This window comes from Pan troglodytes, chromosome 16, assembly GCF_028858775.2.
Source record: "Pan troglodytes isolate AG18354 chromosome 16, NHGRI_mPanTro3-v2.0_pri, whole genome shotgun sequence".
NCBI classification, from domain to species: Eukaryota; Metazoa; Chordata; class Mammalia; order Primates; family Hominidae; genus Pan; species Pan troglodytes.
Window position 1 is genome coordinate 74,736,448 of NC_072414.2, and position 17,182 is coordinate 74,753,629.

Here is a 17,182-nt window from a genome sequence, read left to right on the forward strand (position 1 = left end):
TAGAGATAACAGACAAATAGAATGATGAAGAGACAATATTTAATGATATAATTGCTTAGAATTTCCTAGATTTTAAGAAAGACAGAAGTCTCTGTTTCAAAATGCTCATTGAGTTCTAGACATTTTAAAAAATAAAACAAAAAGCATAAAGAAAAATCCTAAAAGTTATCATATACAAAAATATGATTACCTAGAAAAATGTGAAAAATCAGATTAACATCACATTTCTCACAAGCAATATTGGATTCAAGAAAACAAAGTCAAGTCCTCAAAGTGATGAGGGACAAGAATATTGGATCTAGAATTCTATAACCAAGTTATTAATCAGTAATCAGTTATCAGCTATTCACCTATAATCAAATGACCAATCATTAATCAATGAAATAAATATATTTTCCGACACAAAATGATTCTGAAACTTTAACACTTAGAGATATTCACTGGAAAAAAAGAAAAAAAACTACTAAAGAATGTACCTAAGAACTAATATAAATACAGAAGTAGTGAGATGCAATAAGCAATAATGATTAAATAAATCAGTAAAGCTTATGAGAGAATCTAAACAAGGATTGATTTTAAAATAGTGGTTTTATGTGCTTAATTACAAAATGACATAAAAATTCCAGACACAAGATCTGTGTGTAGGGAAGGAGAGGCAGGGTTATGGTAACGGAGTGGAGACAGCACAGGTATTACAGAGATAGGATACACTGCTAAGGAGCTTTGTTTCTGGCTGTGGCAGGACTGCTTGTTTCTGATGAATCTCCCCAATGAGAATAAATAAAAATGCTGCCTAAAATTTTCCTTTTTCTTTTTCTGTCTTTTTTCCTTTTTTTTTTTTTTTTTTTTGACACAGAGTCTCTCTCTGTCGCCCAAGCTGGAGTGCAGTGGCGCGATCTCGGCTCACTACAAGCTCTTCCTCCCGGGTTCACGCCATTCTCCTGCCTCAGCTTCCCAAGTAGCTGAGACTACAGGTGCCCGCCACCATGCCCGGCTAATTTTTTTGTATTTTTTTTAGTAGAGATAGTGTTCCACTATGTTAGCCAGGATGGTCTCGATCTCCTGACCTCATGATCCACCCGCCTCGGCTTCCCAAAGTGCTGGGATTACAGGCGTAAGCCATCGCGCCCGGCCTTTTTTTTTTTTTTTTTTTTTTTTTTTTTTTGAGAGGGAGTCTCGCTCTGTTACTCAGGCTGGAGAACAGTGGTGCGATCTCAGCTCACTGCAACCTTCGCCTCCCAGGTTCAAGGGATTCTCTTGCCTCAGCCTCCTGAGTAGCTGGGATTACAGGCGCACGCTACCATGCCTAGCTAATTTTTGTATTTTTAGTAGAGATGCAGTTTCTCCATGTCGGCTCGGCTGGTCTCAAACTCCTGACAGCAGGTGATCCACCTGCCTCAGCCTCCCAAAGTGCTGGGATGACAGGCATGAGCCAAAGCGCCTGGCCCATAAAATATTTTTAATGTATTTTAGTGCATCAGAAAACTACCATGCTAGTGAGGATTTGCAGGACTAAGACCAAAGACACAAAAGAAACTCAGAAATGTGAGCAAATTTGGCATGACATTTGGCTCTACCTTTTTGCTCAAGGCATTCTCCAGTCTGCAAGTGGTGGCTGAGCAGCTGAGAAACTGGACAGATCTGTCATCAGCCTCACGTAGTGGAAAGCGAACACTAGAGCTCAAGGACTTCCAAGGTGTCAGGTGTTGGTAAACACCCCAGGTTCCCAACCCAGGACCCTAGAAAGTTCTATCATAGGAATAAAGTAAACTGGAAACACGACAACCTTCAAAGGGAATAAAGCCCTGGTTCAAGTTATTTCAATTCTTTGTTGGATAAAGATCACTGGTTGCTAACCTAGCTGTCTTCTAGAAGCAAAAATAAGACAGCTAAAATAATCCAGTTGCAAGAGTGTTAGACTGAAGATCTAGAAGCAAAAATAATCCGATAATAATTTTTAAAGGGGATTTTAACAAAGAGTATCAATAAATCTGCTACAATCTCAAATTATATCCACAACCTTTCTTCCACAATATACAGCACAAACTTTAAAAGTAACCAAGAATAGAAAAAACAAAATTTAATGACAACCCAAAAAAGTGAAAAAAAATAGATATTATAAACATAATGACAGGAAATCCAGATATTGGTATTAACTGATGAAAATATAAAAACTTAAGTACACCATTACTACCTCCTGCAACCCTGGCCTTGGCTTCAGTCTTGTTTCCCCGCAGGAGGGGCCTAGCAACACCTTATGCTATTCCTATGATTATAACATAAGTATTGGAACACTTTGCCTCGGACTCTGTTTTTCAGAGAACTTGGAACAAGATTAAAATGTTCAAGAAATCAAATTATAAGATGGGGAATTTCACTGGAAACAAGCTATAATTAAAATGGAAATTCTAGGAATAAAAGATGCAATAATTTAAATCAATATCTCAATGGACAAACTTAAAAGTGGATTAAAATAGACTTTGGCAAGTATTTTATAAAGAGCCAGATAGTAAACATTTTAGGTTTTCAGGCTACATGGTTTCTGTTGCAACTATTCAATTCTGCTAGTATAGTGCAAAAGTAGCCATTGACAATGTGTAAACAGATAGGGGTGGCTGTTCTGATAAAACTTTATTTACAAAAACAGTGATGGCCTGCTGGTCGTAATCTGCTGATCCCTGAATTAGACACACCTGAGCAAAGGATCAGTAAAATGACAGATAAAAAGAAAGTGGAAATTAGACAAATTGGATACAGGTAAAAGTATAATTACATATAAATACATAACAAAGAGCTTGGGACAGAAGTTAATCTGAAGAGATAATAAATGAGAATCTGTCAAAACTGATGGTGGATCTCAAGCCACAGATTCATGAGACACCTGGACCTCAAGCTGAAGAAAGGCACTAATTACACCATAGCCCAGTTGATGAAAACCCAAAACAAAGGGAACACACTTAAAAGCAGATGAAGAAAAAGGACAAATTACTTTCTAAGGAACAAAAAGAAGACTGATAGCTGACTTCTCCACAGAATAAACTGAAGTCAGAAGACAATGGGGAGATATCCTCAAAGTGCTGAAAGAAACGTTTTATAATAACAGAAGGGTCAATTCACTAGGAAGATGCAAGATTCTAAATGTGAACATACTTACCAACCTAGCCTCAAAATACAGACGGCACAATGCACAGTCACAGGGTAGTTTTAGCACATCTCTCATGATAGAATAAGCAGACAAAAATCAGGAAGGTTATAATTTTGAATAACACAATTACTAAACGTGACCTAATTGACATACATAGAACATTGAATCCAACAACAGAAGACTATGCATCACATTCTCCCAAACTTTGTTATATTCTGAGCTACAAACCAAGTTTTACAAATTTTGAAATATTGAAATAATATGGAGTATATTCTTTGACCACAGTAGAATTAAGCTATAAAAATAAATTTTAAAAAGATTACTGGAAAATTCCCTCATGGTTGGATGTTATACTTCTAAATAATCTACAAGTCAAAGAATATATAATTATGAAACTTACAAAGTAATTTAACTGAATGATGAAGGAAAACATTTCATATCAAAATTATTAAATTAAATATAAGGCATGCATTGAGAGAAATTTATAGACTTAAATGTATATGTTTTAGGGAGAAAAGATGAAAATTAATGATTTCATAATCCATCTCAAGAAGTTTAGGAAAAAAACAGCCTATGGGATCTAAAGAAGTAAGAGTGGACATAATAAAGATAGGAGCAGACATTAATGATATGGAAAGAAAACTAGAGTAAAACAGTCATGAACCCAAAAGTTGTTTCTGCGAAATGTCTAATAAAATTGATAACCCTCTGATGTGACTGAGCAAGGAGAAGAGTAGGCACAAATAGTCAATGACAGGAATGAGAAAGAGGACATACTACAGGTTGTTCAGAAAGTGAACAAATAATAAGAGAATGCTATGAAAAGTATGCCAATAACTTTTTAAAAGTTAGTTGAAATAGACAAATTCATTGAAACAAAACGGACATAAGAAATAAGAAAATCTAAAGAATCTGTATCTTTCAAAGACATTAAATGCATAATTCTAAATATTTCCTGGTGCACACTGCCAAACATTTAAAGAAAAAAAAAAGGCATCAAACGTTTGCAAACTATTGCAGAGAATAAGAGGAAACACTTCTAAACTTGTTTTATAAAAGCAGAATAAAATGCCAAGACCAGAAAAAGGCATTCCAAGAAAACAAACAAACAAGCAAACCCTTTCCTTCACATAGGTACCAAAACAACAACAAAAACCTTAAGTGAAATAATTTAAAATCACATCTAGTGATATATAAAAGGATACACCTTTTAACAAACAATAAAATAATTAATATTAACAATGAATTCTATTTTTTTTTTGAAATGGCGTCTCACTCTGTCACCCAGGCTGGAGTGCAGTGGCGCAATCTTGGCCCACTGCAACCTCTACCTTTCAGGTTGAAGCAATTCATCTGCCTCAGCCTCCCAAGTAGCTGGGACTACAGGCGCATGCCACCACACCCGGCTAATTTTTTGTATTTTAGTAGAGACAGAGTTTCACCGTGTTAGCCAGGCTGGTCTCAATCTCCTGACCTCGTGATCCGCCTGCCTTGGCCTCCAAAAGTGTTGGGATTACAGGGGTGAGCCACAATGCCCGGCAACTAACAATAAATTCTAATTGAAAAGAATAATGACTAAGTAGGTTTATCACAGGAAGATACAGTTGGTTTAGCATTTGAAAAATCAATGTCATTTATTAAATTAAAAAGGAAAAAGGAGAAAACCACGTGATCATCTCTAAAGATGCAGCAAATGCATCTGATAAAGCTCTATGCTTGTACATAATGAAGCAAACTAGAAAAAGAAAAAATTCTTTCACCAAATAAAATATCTATAAAAAATTTTATAGTAAACATCATATATAATGGTGAATTACAAGGAACTTTGCTCCTGAAGTGAGATGCAAAACAAGGACAGCTGCCATCTTCATTATTTGCAGATGTCACAATTGTGTATGTATACAATCCAAAAGAATTCAAACTATTAGTATTAATACATGAATATAGTAAGAATATAATGTCAATACACAAAAATCAATATTTCCACACCCCAGAAACAAATAGAAACTGAAAAAAATACCATTTATAGTAACATCAAAATAACCAACACCTGAAAATAAATGTAATAAAAGATATTAAAGACATAGAGCAAAAATTATGAACATTATTGAAATTTTAAAAGAACTAAAAAATGTATGGATATGGCATATTTATGACTTGAAAGACTTAGTATTGGAAAATGTCAATTTTCCTTAAATTGACATACAGATCCAATGCAATTCCAATCAAAATCCAGCAGATTTTTAAAAACAGACAAGCTGATTTCAATAATATAAAAATGCAGTGTCAAGAAAAGCAAAGATAATCTGCAAGAACAAAGCTGAAACTTACACTTCCAGATATCAAGACTTATTTTAATGCTACAGTAGATATCTCACAATGGTATTGGCACAAATAAACAGATCAATGAAACAAAGTAGGGTCCATAAATACATTGTTATTACCAGACTTCAGAGAAATAGGCAATGGATCATTCTTCACCTAATGGCTCTAGGTCAATTAAACAGTCATACAGAAAAAATATTGATTCTATTATACCTCACAATATATACAAAATAATTTCTAGATGGATTATAGCCTTTGGTGTGAAAAGAAAAATATTAAGGCTTCCAAACACAAACATAGAAGGATATCTTAGGGGTTGGACATGTATTCCCAGGACTTTGGGAGACCAAGGTGGGAGAATCGCTTGAGCTCAGGAGTTTGAGACCAGCCTGGGCAACACAGCTGGATCCTGTTACTACAAAAAAAATTTTTTGTTGTTTAATTTGGCCGGGCACAGTGGCTCACACCTGTAATTCCAGCAGTTTGGGAGGCTGAGGTGGGTGGATCACTTGAGGTCAGGAGTTCAAGACCAGCCTGGCCAATAGAGTGAAACCCTGTCTCTACTAAAAATACAAAAAACTTGCTGGGTGTGGTGGCATACACCTGTAATCCCAGTTACACAGGAGGCTGAGGCAGGAGAATAACTTGAACCCAGGAGGTGGAGGTTGCACTGAGGTGAGATCGTGCCACTGCACTCCAGTCTGGGCGACAGAGAGAGACTCAAATAAATAAATGAATAAACAGCCAGGCATGGTGGTGTGCACATGTAGTCCCAACTACTTGGAAGGCTGAGGTGAGAGAATCACTTGAGCCCAGGAGGTCAAATCTGCAGTGAGTCATGATTGTGCCACCGAACCCCAGCCTGGGCAACAGAGCAAGACTGCATCTCAAAACAAAACAAAACAAAAACAAAAAAACCCACAAACAAACAACAACAAAAAGAAGAATTTCTTCATGATTCTGGATGAGGCAGATTTCTCAACCAGGATACAAACAGCACTAAGTATAAAGTTAAAGGCTGATAAACTACATTACAGTAAAATTGAGAACTTCTGTATAGGGAAACTGATAGCCCTAAATACATTTAATGGAGAAAAAAATGAAAATAGAATGAATTAAGAATTCAGCTCTAGCAGCTGAAAATATAATACCAAAATAAACCCATACAAAGATAAAAGAAATAAATAAAAATTTATATAAATAGAAACGTAAAAAAAACTCTGAGTTAATGAACAAAACAAAAATCTAGTTGTTAGATGTCTCAGAAACAATGTTTGGATGGTCTGAACAAAACAACAATTATGCAAGGAACCAATAAACGAGTTTAGGAATGAAAGAGACATTGTTATAGGTAAAGAGGAGATTGTTTTTAACAATAAGGGAATACCATGATTACATTTGAAGAGCTAAGTTTGAAAAATGAGATGAATTGGATACTTCCGCAGAAAAATGTAAATTTCAAAATTGGCTAAAATAATAAGCCTAAGAGAAACATAAATGCTTTCTAAGTCTTTTCCATTACCACCGAAAAGAAAAATAAGAAAAGAAAAGAAAAAAAGAGAGAAAAGGCATTAAGCCAGATGTGTTACAGAAAGAGAAATCCTTAGTGTAGTAGACACATTTCATTGCCTACCAGCATCCATTTCTCCTTTCCAGTCTACACACACTCAATTTTGTTCATGTTCATTCCTTCCTCCTGTGTCTTACACATACATCCTGATTGTTCTTTTTTTAAATTTATTTATTTTATTTTATTTTTTGACATGAAGTCTCGCTCTGTCACCTGGCCAGAGTGCGGTTGTGCAATCTCGGCTCACTGCAACCTCTGCTTCCCGGGTTCAAGTGATTCTCCTGCCTCAGCCTCCCAAGTAGCTGGGATTACAGGTGCCTGCCACCATGCCCAGCTAATTTTTGCATTTTTAGTAGAGATGGGGTTTCACCATGTTGGCCAGGATGGTCTTGATCTCCTGATCTCATGATCTGCCTGCCTCAGCCTCCCAAAGTGCTGGGATTACAGGCGTGAGCCACCGCACATCCTGACTGTTCTACATGAATCACCGTGGTCACATTTGCCTTGCTAGTGGCAGGACCCATGAGTGTTCTGCTCAGATACACAACTGCAAAGGGTGTCACTAGCCAACAGCCCCAGTTCTGGGTCAAGCTTCCCATGGGATGCTCCTAGCCAGTGACTAAGCACAGCAAGGGTACTGAAGGCAGAGCCATTCTTGGGAGACACTGGAGTCCTATGATGAATGACATTGGCTCAGGGTTTCCTCTCCAGCTTTGCTGAATTCTCCTAGAACCTACTGCATTTAATATGCTTGCATCCAACCTTCCTTCCTTCCCTCTCTCCTTCACTCATGGTCAGATTTTCAGTGCAAACTGACGGCTCTCTCAGCATCACCCTGCTTTCTCTCCCTGTTTTTTCTCACAGGCCTTTCCTGAATAAATTTCTTTCACTTCTCATCCTGCCTTGGCATTTGATTCTTAGAGGACCCAGATGAACACAGTAGTGGATGGTATAGAGTGGGCACGTGACCCAATTCTTGTCGATGAGAGGTGGTAAAAGGTCTACTGTGGAGTTTCTGAGGTTTCCTCGCTGAGAAGGTCCACAAGAAAGACAAACGCCTACCGGGCTTCCGGAGATCACATCGTCTTGTTCACACGTGACACCTGGACCAGTGCCTTTTACTTTCAGTGCAGGGCAAATACACAGCAACTTACTCAAATCCATGCATGATATCCTCAGATGGGCCCTAATTGCTGCCAGTGGGCACACTATCTTTCCCCTAGTCCCTCGACACTGTCATTCTTGTCTTGCTGCACGTTCTCGGTGGTGTGGCTGCGACCCCTATCCAATCCTTGGCTGGCTTTAGAGCTCTGCACCTAGGGAGACCATCGGCTTTATTGTTCATGCCAGGATGGCTCTGAGAGTGAAAGGAGGAGCTACTAACAATTAAGCAGGGGTAACAGCCACAAACTGGGCCTTTTCTGAACAAAATAGGACCCATAGTCTCTCTACCTACACCTCTCCGCTAAAGGGTCATTTTGCCAGCACCATGTCACCCCCTGGCCAGTCAGGAGTACATTAAATTTTCTAGATGTCTTCCATTACCACTCAGGAACTGAAGGAGACTCCGGAGAGACTCAACCTGTGACTAAACATTTCATGGCACTAATTCCACTTTCACTCTCATGTGGCTTCTCTGGGTTGCTGCTGATGGAGGTGGGATCCCTATGAGGCGCTTTCCTCTGGGAGCTCTGTGTGGGATGGGAGCAAAAGCTCCTTTTCTGCTTTTGGCTTTCCCTGAAAGCCTCCCTGCCCTGGAGAGCAACCACCATCATGAAACATGGCTCGCTGCCCGCTTCCTTTGTCCTGGCGCCAGGAGAGGGAGAAGGCTTTCCACATCCTGGCTGGACATGCCCTGTGGTGCACATCCTCCTGAGGACACTAGACCGAGGCGCAGCCTTACTGGAGAAAGGAGCATCCTCTCCATGTTATAGAAGATGTGCCATGGGTTAGGACCCCAGGCTTGGCCCTGGAAATGTTACGGGGACTAAATCAATTTGGAAAATCTTCATCTCTCTCCACTAAGGGTGGCTTTCAAAACAAAAGACTAAGCTAAAAATAATAATAACCCTACTTCAATCATGAAAAGATGAGCATGAATGCTTTCTCTTGCACTCCTGCTAATCACTCACCTGCCATACCACTGCTGTCAAATCCGCAGGGCAAACAGCTCTGCTGACAAAGGAGATGGTGAAGTACAGAGAATGGCAAAAGAGAAATGCACATTAACATTTGCAAAAGTGTATTACCACTGTTTGATGAGGAAAATGAGTTTTATAATAAAAGTATGTGGCCAGCCATGGTGGCTCACACCTCTAATCCCAGCTCTTTAGGAGGCTGAGGCAGGAGCGTTGCTTGAACTCAGGAGTTCAAGGCCAGCCTGGGTAACATAGTGAGACTCTGTCTCTACAAAAAAATTAAAAATTAGGTGGCTGTGGGGTTGTGTGCCTGTAGTTCCAGGTAGTTGGGAGGCTGAGGCCAGAGGATTAACTTGCAGCCTGTACTTGGCCTGGGTGACAGAGCAAGACCCTATCTCAAAAACAAACAAACAAAAAAAACCAATGATATAAAAATGAATTCAAATTCAACTACTTGACTTGGCCACTTCAAAAGAATTTCCAAAATTTATGAAATAGATTTTTATATTAAACTATTCATAGTATGTCTACATTTATACATATATCTTAGCTGTGAATTCCGGTAATTACTAAAGCAGTATATGAATTGCTTTAACCAAGAAATTTCCCTCAACAGACCACATTACAGTAAAATATGCAATATTCTAAAAGTTTCTGCCTTTGGAATGAATGACAAATGCTTAGGATGAGACAGAATCCCAATGATTGACAGGCATGAGGAAATAGGTAAATTTTCTTTTCTGCTGGCACTGTTATGGGTTGAATTGTGTGCCCCCAAAACAACATGTTGAAAGCCTAGCCCACAGTATCTCAGAATACTATCTTATTTGGAAATACAGTCTTTGCCAATGTAGTTAAGGTAAGGTAACCAGGAGGACTTAATCCAGTATGAGTGGTGTCCTTATAAAAAGGGGAAACTTGGACTGGCCAGGTGTGGTGGCTCATGCCTGTAACTCCAGTACTTTGGGAGGCAGAGATGGGCAGATAGCTTGAGCCTAGGAGTTCAAGACCAGCCTGGCCAACATGGCGAAACCCCATCTCTGCTAAAAATACAAAAATTAGCCCAGCGTGGTGGCACGTACATGTAGTCTCAGCTACTCAGGAGGCTGAGGCAGAAGAGTTGCTTGAACCCGGGAAGCAGAGGTTGCAGTGAGCCGAGATTGTGCCACTGCACTTCAGCCGGGGTGACACAGTGAGTCTCTGTCTCAAAAAAAAAAGGCATGGGAGAAATTGAGAAATTTGGACCCAGAGGCAGACATGCACAGAGGGAAAATGATGCCCAAACTCTAAGAATTGAGGCGAGAGGCATAATAGAGCTTCTCCCTCACAGCCCTCAGAAGAAACAGATCCTGCCAACACCCTGATTTTGGACTTTCGGGCTCCAGAACTGTGGGACAATAAATTCAGTTGTTTAGGCCACTCAGTCGTGGTACTCAGTAACAACAGTCTCATGAAACTAATACAGGCACTGACTCTAAAACTGTGTCTTGCTGAGTTTTGAAACACCTGTGAATGTATAAATTTAGCCACTATCTGCACTGCATTGCAAGCCTCCAACATGTTCTTTGAGAGAACGAAGACAGGCAGTTTCAAATCCTCTTGTCCCCGCATAAGTTAAATATGCTATCATAACTCCCCAGAAAGAAAAGAGGCTCATGGGTTGACAGCATAAAAGATATCTAGAGCTGAGGAAACTGAAGACAGAGATTGTACAACTGAGGACTAGTAGAAAAGCAATCAGAAAACATTTTCCTGAAGAAACACAAAATATCAGAGTGGAAAAAAAATGAATCCCTAAGAAGACAACTGGCTGAAAAAGGAAGATTTCAGAGCCCGAAGAAGAGAAACTTCTTTTTCTCCCTGAAGATATATATATATTTTAAAAGATGAGAAAAACTACCAACAGTAGTTAAAAATTAACCATGGAAAGAGATGTCTTTATCAAAGTCATTTAATTTTTTTAGATATCCTCATGGGAATATACTTAAAACTGATATTCACAAACATCTACTCATAGATGCAAACATTCAGTAAATTCTCACTCAATGAATAGTATCTATCTGGCTGTCAATCAATGAAGCAAATGGCATCAACTACTGTACTTAGCCAAGACTCACTACTGCTTCCTGGTGGCAATATGCGCATATTGAAGAAGCAGGGCCCTAATGCAAAATACCCCTTAGTGCTATGACAAAGGTCATCCATGAAAAACAGGTCATTGAGGGCTGGGCATGGTGGCTCACACCTGTAATCCCAGCAATTTGGGAGGCTGAGGCAGGAGGATTGCTTGAGGCCACAAATTCGAGACCAGACTGGGCAACATAGTGAGGCCCTGTAGCTACATACAGATTAAAAAAAAAAATGAAAAAAGGGAAACAGGTTATTCAGGAAAACAAGCATATATAATGAGAAATCCACTGGAAGAAGGAAATGTGCAATTTTCAAGAATGGTCCAACCATGAAAATATAGCTTCTTAAAGAGTAGAAAAAAGAAATTTTTTCTCATTGGTACAGTGAGATGCTAAGCTGCAAAATCTGAGCAACAATACCTATAAGACAACCTAACATCCCATTGATGTCTACATATTTTACTCTTTATGTAAGAATACAGTAGTGTTCAACAGTACAGTTACCAAAGCCCATGAAATAAGGTCTACTACATGAACTGTAGCAAAGCGTGTGCCTCAACCTAGCTCAGTGCACCCACGGCTGTGCTAAATTAGCACTGAATATGCAGGGCTGGTTTTCACTGCCTCATCCTCTCTCAGGTTGAAGCCAGGTCTTCCATTTATAGACTAGTTTCTGTTGGTTGACTGGAACGGAAAGAGATACAATGAAACACAGGGACATAGGGCTGACTGTCATCAGTGACCTCACAGGCACTTTTAACCTCCCACTCAAAGTACAGCCATGACTTGATTGTGTGATGGGCCAGGAAGAGATGAATGGAAGCAAAGAGTTCTTTATCTTAGCAACAACACAGGCTGGTAAATACTACAATGTTTGGAACCAAAAAAAAAAAAAGGAACTGATGGAAAAGGATACTTCCTAGAAACCCACATTATTTGGACAAGCTCCCAAGTCAGGAAAAAAACATCAGAGCCATTCTTACTTCATCATAAGTGTCTCCAATTTTGCCACATTCTCCCCTACTAAGTACACCACATCCATGAGAGACAATTGCTGTAGGTATGAAAATGAGGCTCGATTTATGCATGAGTCAGACAGTTGTATGTAACACCCTCTTTGATAAACATATTTTTCAAAACTCCTTTTCAGTCTAGAGAGATCAAAAGCTTTCCAGGAGTTGAAGTCAAAGTCCAGAACTGTTTATTAAATCTGAGAGAGCCAGAACTCAGAGACAGGAACATAGAGGACTGAATATGAATGCAGACAGTGTACACCGAACATGCTGTTAAAATGTACTCTATTGGCCAGGTGCAGTGGCTCACGTCTGTAATCCCAGCTCTTTGGGAGACCAAGGCAGGTGGATCATTTGAGATCAGGAGTTCGAGACCAGCCTGACCAACATGGTGAAACCCCATCCCTACTAAAAATAAAAAATAAAAATAAATTAGCCAGGTGTGGTGGTGCATGCCTGTAATCCCAGCTACTCAGGAGGAGGTTGCAGTGAGCCGAGGTTGTACCACTGCACTCCATCCTGGGCGTGACAGAGTAAGACTCCGCCACACAAACACACACACACACACACACACACACACACACTTTTTTAAATGTACTCTATTAAGAGGTGAGTACATAATTTGGGCAAGAAGGTATAAAGTAATTTTTAATTATGCACGTGATATGTGAATTCATTCTTCCATTTACTTTTTATTATTTATTTTTTTAATTACTATTTTTTTGAGATGGAGTCTTGCTCTGTTGCCCAGGCTGAAATGCAGTGGTGCGATCTTGGCTCACTGCAACCTCTGCCTCCTGGGTTCGAGTAATTCTCCTGCCTCAGCCCCCTGAGTAGCTGGGATTACAGGTGCGCACCACCACGCCCGGCTATTTTTGTATTTTTAGTAGAGATGAGGTTTCATCATGTTGGACAGGCTGGTCTAGAACTCCTGACCTCAGGTGATCCACCCGCCTTGGCCTCCCTAAGTGCTGGGATTACAGGCATGAGCCACCACGCCCAGCCACATTCTTCCTTTTAAACATTATTTTAAGAATTAGATATTACAAAATGTTATCCCCTCTAAAATAGTCACTGTTGTTTTCAGTGTTTCCATTTTGAAATGTATCCTTCCAAATTATTTTTAAAAATATACATATACATATACGTGTGTGTACATACAAACTCATAGAAATATGCAGTTTATGTGTGTTTTTATAAATGGTATCAATAAACAATATATTATTAAGATCTACTGATGCTGACACTGTAACCAAACAATATCTTGAAATACTAATCTTTGTGGGTACTTTCCTCATTTCATCATTGTATTAATGTCTCCTATTCAGTCAAGGACCTCCAAGTTGACTTGAGAAGAATACAGATTCTCTGAGCAGTAATTAAAAGAGAACAAAAACTCTGTGTGTGTGTATGTGTGTCTGTGTGTGTGTGTGTGTGTGTGGTGTACATTTTCTACTTGAGAATCACATAGGAAGGCCCTAAGGAGGGCAAGGAAAGCATAGAATTTATGTCATAACAATAGACCAGAGAGAGACTTTAAAAAAAAAGGTAATTATGGCTTCCCCAAAACCTTTCATAATATGACTGTCTAAGAAGACTATTGGATCAATGCTTTAAGGATATGACACAGAAGTCAGAAACATAAATGTCTGTGGAGGCTAGGCAGATGCTATAAATGCCTGGATCAGGATGAATGGCAACCAACCACTTACACCTTTAGTGTTAGGGACACATTACATAGTGGTGTGGACCATGGCAGACCCGAGACTGGAAGGCAGCTGTTCCTCAGTTACAGTCACTTATTGCTATTGTAAAATGCAAGCTCTTCCCATTTTTACAGAGAAGCAGAAAGAAAAAAAAAAAACCCTGATCTTCTGATGTAAAAATCTCTTGATTTTTAAGCGTTGATTATTCAAAATACAAAGTTTCAGAAACAAAACAATACACTGTGCAGGCCAACGCTTGGCCAGTCCCACTGCAGGCTGAATTTGTATCTCAGGGATTGGGATGAGTCAGCAACTCTAATCTACCTCCGTGCATGTTCCTCTGCTGACACAACTGATGTCTCAGTGAAACATTCCGTGACAAATTAATATGTAGAACACAGACAGCTTTTTAAAGCTAAAGGGTTTTTTTCATACAGAAAAATATAACTGGTAATTGGGGCTATTTTCTAGCTTCCATTTACATTTTGGAATGGGTTTCTGAAACAGGATACGGCAAAACCACACACTGAACTATCTTTTTCATTTCTTAGGCATTTTCAAATTTATCAGAAGAGTTTCAAACTGTGTCACCTTGGAAATATATTGGCCACTATACTTCATGTCCTCTGAATGAGGGAAGATGCCCCAGCAGTATCCAGAGAGGGGACACAAGCTCATGGTTCCAGAGAAGAAGAGTTCTTCTGAAGGTATCTTGTGACAAGTATCTGTCATAGAACATCTGGGGAAGCAAAACCTGATCTTGAATCAGCCCACTGCAAGACTGCATGTTCTAAGGGCTGAAGGTGGAAGTAAAGATGCCTTAAGGATAACTATCTTAAAGGACCCTGTTGTCTCTGCTCTCCTTTGCAAGAAGACATGCAGCGGCACAATACTGGTTTAGGATACGGTGCATTTAACCATCGGCCGTTTTCACCAAACTCTATCTAAAACTGAACACAGCTACTTGGGAGGTTGAGGCAGAAGGATCACTTGGGCCCAGGAATTCAAGGCTATGACTGCAGCTGTGAATAGCCACTGCAGCAGCCTGAGCAACACAGGGAGACCCTGTTTCTTAAACCAACAAACAAACTGAACAAAGCAACCAGAGATTATAAATACAGAATCAATCCTTCCCCCATAAAAGTGAAGTTTGTTTTTTAACTGTTAGGGTTAGAAGCAGAAATTTAAGAGTGCTGAACAATTTTTAAGAATGGACTGCCAAGATGGAAATATTGATGACACATGCTCTGTATAAAAAACAATGATTGATGACCTCTTGCTAAACAAACTCATTGTTTTAAAAATCAAGATGTTCTGGGATTCAGGTACATGAAGTTTATGAAGAGGATCATCCTACCTTGAAGATGAAATCAGCCATCAGAGGTCCTGAAATCTTAAAAGTTTGCCTCTCGGAGCCCCTCTGAAATTCCACTGTTGTGTTTTCTATGACAAAGACGCCGGGGCTGTTAAAGCTGTGTTCTCCTTTGCTTCCTTGAAGTGTTTTTGATTCAATAACTAAAATTAAAATATATGATTCAAATAAGAAACAATCTTAAAGGTATTTTATTACAAAAGACATTTTAGCAAATACAATGTCAGTATATGATATCAAAACAATGTCAAAATAGCCACTCAGTTTACAAACATTAATTGCTATTGGTGGAATAGATATATCAGATTTTTAATTGCCCGTAAAAAAGGAGCTAACAAGGGTGGCAGGCCCAAATAGTTCTACTCAAATATTTGGAGCCATTTCTAGCATAAGGGGAAAGAGAAAACTTTTCTTTCTTTATATGTTTTCATGATTTAGCTAATACTCAAAGTAAAGCTATGTTCACTCATTTTATTACTTGTTCAAAAGATCTTATGCCTACTCTTTTAGACAAAAGCACAGCAAATTTCAAATTTGCTTTTTATCAAACAAAACTTTTGATTTTGAAATAATTTTAGATTAACAGGAAGTTGCAAAAATAGTATAGAGAAGTCCTTTGTAACCTTCATTCCCTTTTGTCTAATGTTTACATGTTACAAAAGTATAGTTGAATATCAAAACCAGGAAATTGACACTGGTACAATATGTGCATATATTTCAATGCCATTTTATCACCCACCACCACAATCAAAATACAGAACCACTCCATTGCCACAAAGACCTCCCTTGTGCATAAAACCCCTTTATTCGAATTTGCTTTCACATGAACAAAAGTGCTTTTAAGATTTCCTACAGAAAAAAAGTTTGGTTATCACAGTTTAAACAAAAAAGCATTTCTACTTTATTTAAATTTCTGTCTTTCCTCCCCTTTCTTTTCTTTCTTTTATTTTCTAAGTGTCACCATACTTAGTAGATCTGGTTTCATGTTGAGAGAGGCAATAAAAAATGTATATACAGCTAGGTTCTGGGGCACCTGCGTTTCTGGCCCCGTATTTTTCTCTAACTTTCTGCCTTGGGTTTTCATTGCCTCATACCTAAAATGAGGAGTCAGAGCAGACAATCTCTCAGGTCCAACTCTATTCTAAAACCCACACTTGATTCAATGATATCATACCAGTCTTTAAAAATCTCAAACAAAAAACACAGAAGAACCAAAACTCCGTTGAGTGTCAAAAATGGAAAGCTGATAAAATGCGACAAAATCGTCCAGCATTAGGGAGCTTCCATCCATAGCCTGCTGGGCTTTGGTTGTTTTCATTTGCTGGATTTTTCTCTGTCACTGGAGCAGCTGCAGGAATTCAAGTGCCCTGGACAGACTGCATAACAGGCATTAGGAGACATCCCTGATTATCCCTGACAGGCAGGCTGGGAACTTTTCTGGGAAAATTCAAAGGCTGGACATGAGCTACTTGATCTGGAGGAGTCATTAGTGGTCGAAGAATAATGCTGGCTACTTGCAGGCATACAAAACCCCAACCACTTTGGCCCTGATCTCCATGACCGCAATAGATTTTTGGAAAGTGTGAGATTAAATTCATTTCCTAGTTCCAATGAAGATATAAAACTGAGTGTTATAAAGTGAGTTGTCAGTAAAAATGAAATGGGGAACTGGAGATAGTAAATGGGCCCTACAGTGGATGTCTCTAAAGTCCATGAGAAAAAAAAATGATAAGCATTAAGAGCATTAAGGCAATATTAAGATGCAAAGTTAAGTGGAACATAAT

General features: G+C 38.9%; 1 protein-coding gene across 7 annotated transcripts in view; it reads right to left on the reverse strand.

Annotated features, from left to right (window-relative positions):
• The window catches only part of ADAMTSL3 (ADAMTS like 3), a 390,466-nt gene that overhangs the window by 161,754 nt on the left and 211,530 nt on the right, over positions 1-17,182 (reverse strand). For all 7 annotated transcript variants that reach the window (XM_009429726.5, XM_016927318.4, XM_024349337.3 and 4 more), the window contains one exon: positions 15,384-15,541. In XM_009429726.5, coding sequence (XP_009428001.4) covers positions 15,384-15,404 — 21 coding nt within the window. In that variant the 5' untranslated portion in view covers positions 15,405-15,541. The remainder of the gene's footprint in view (positions 1-15,383; positions 15,542-17,182) is intronic.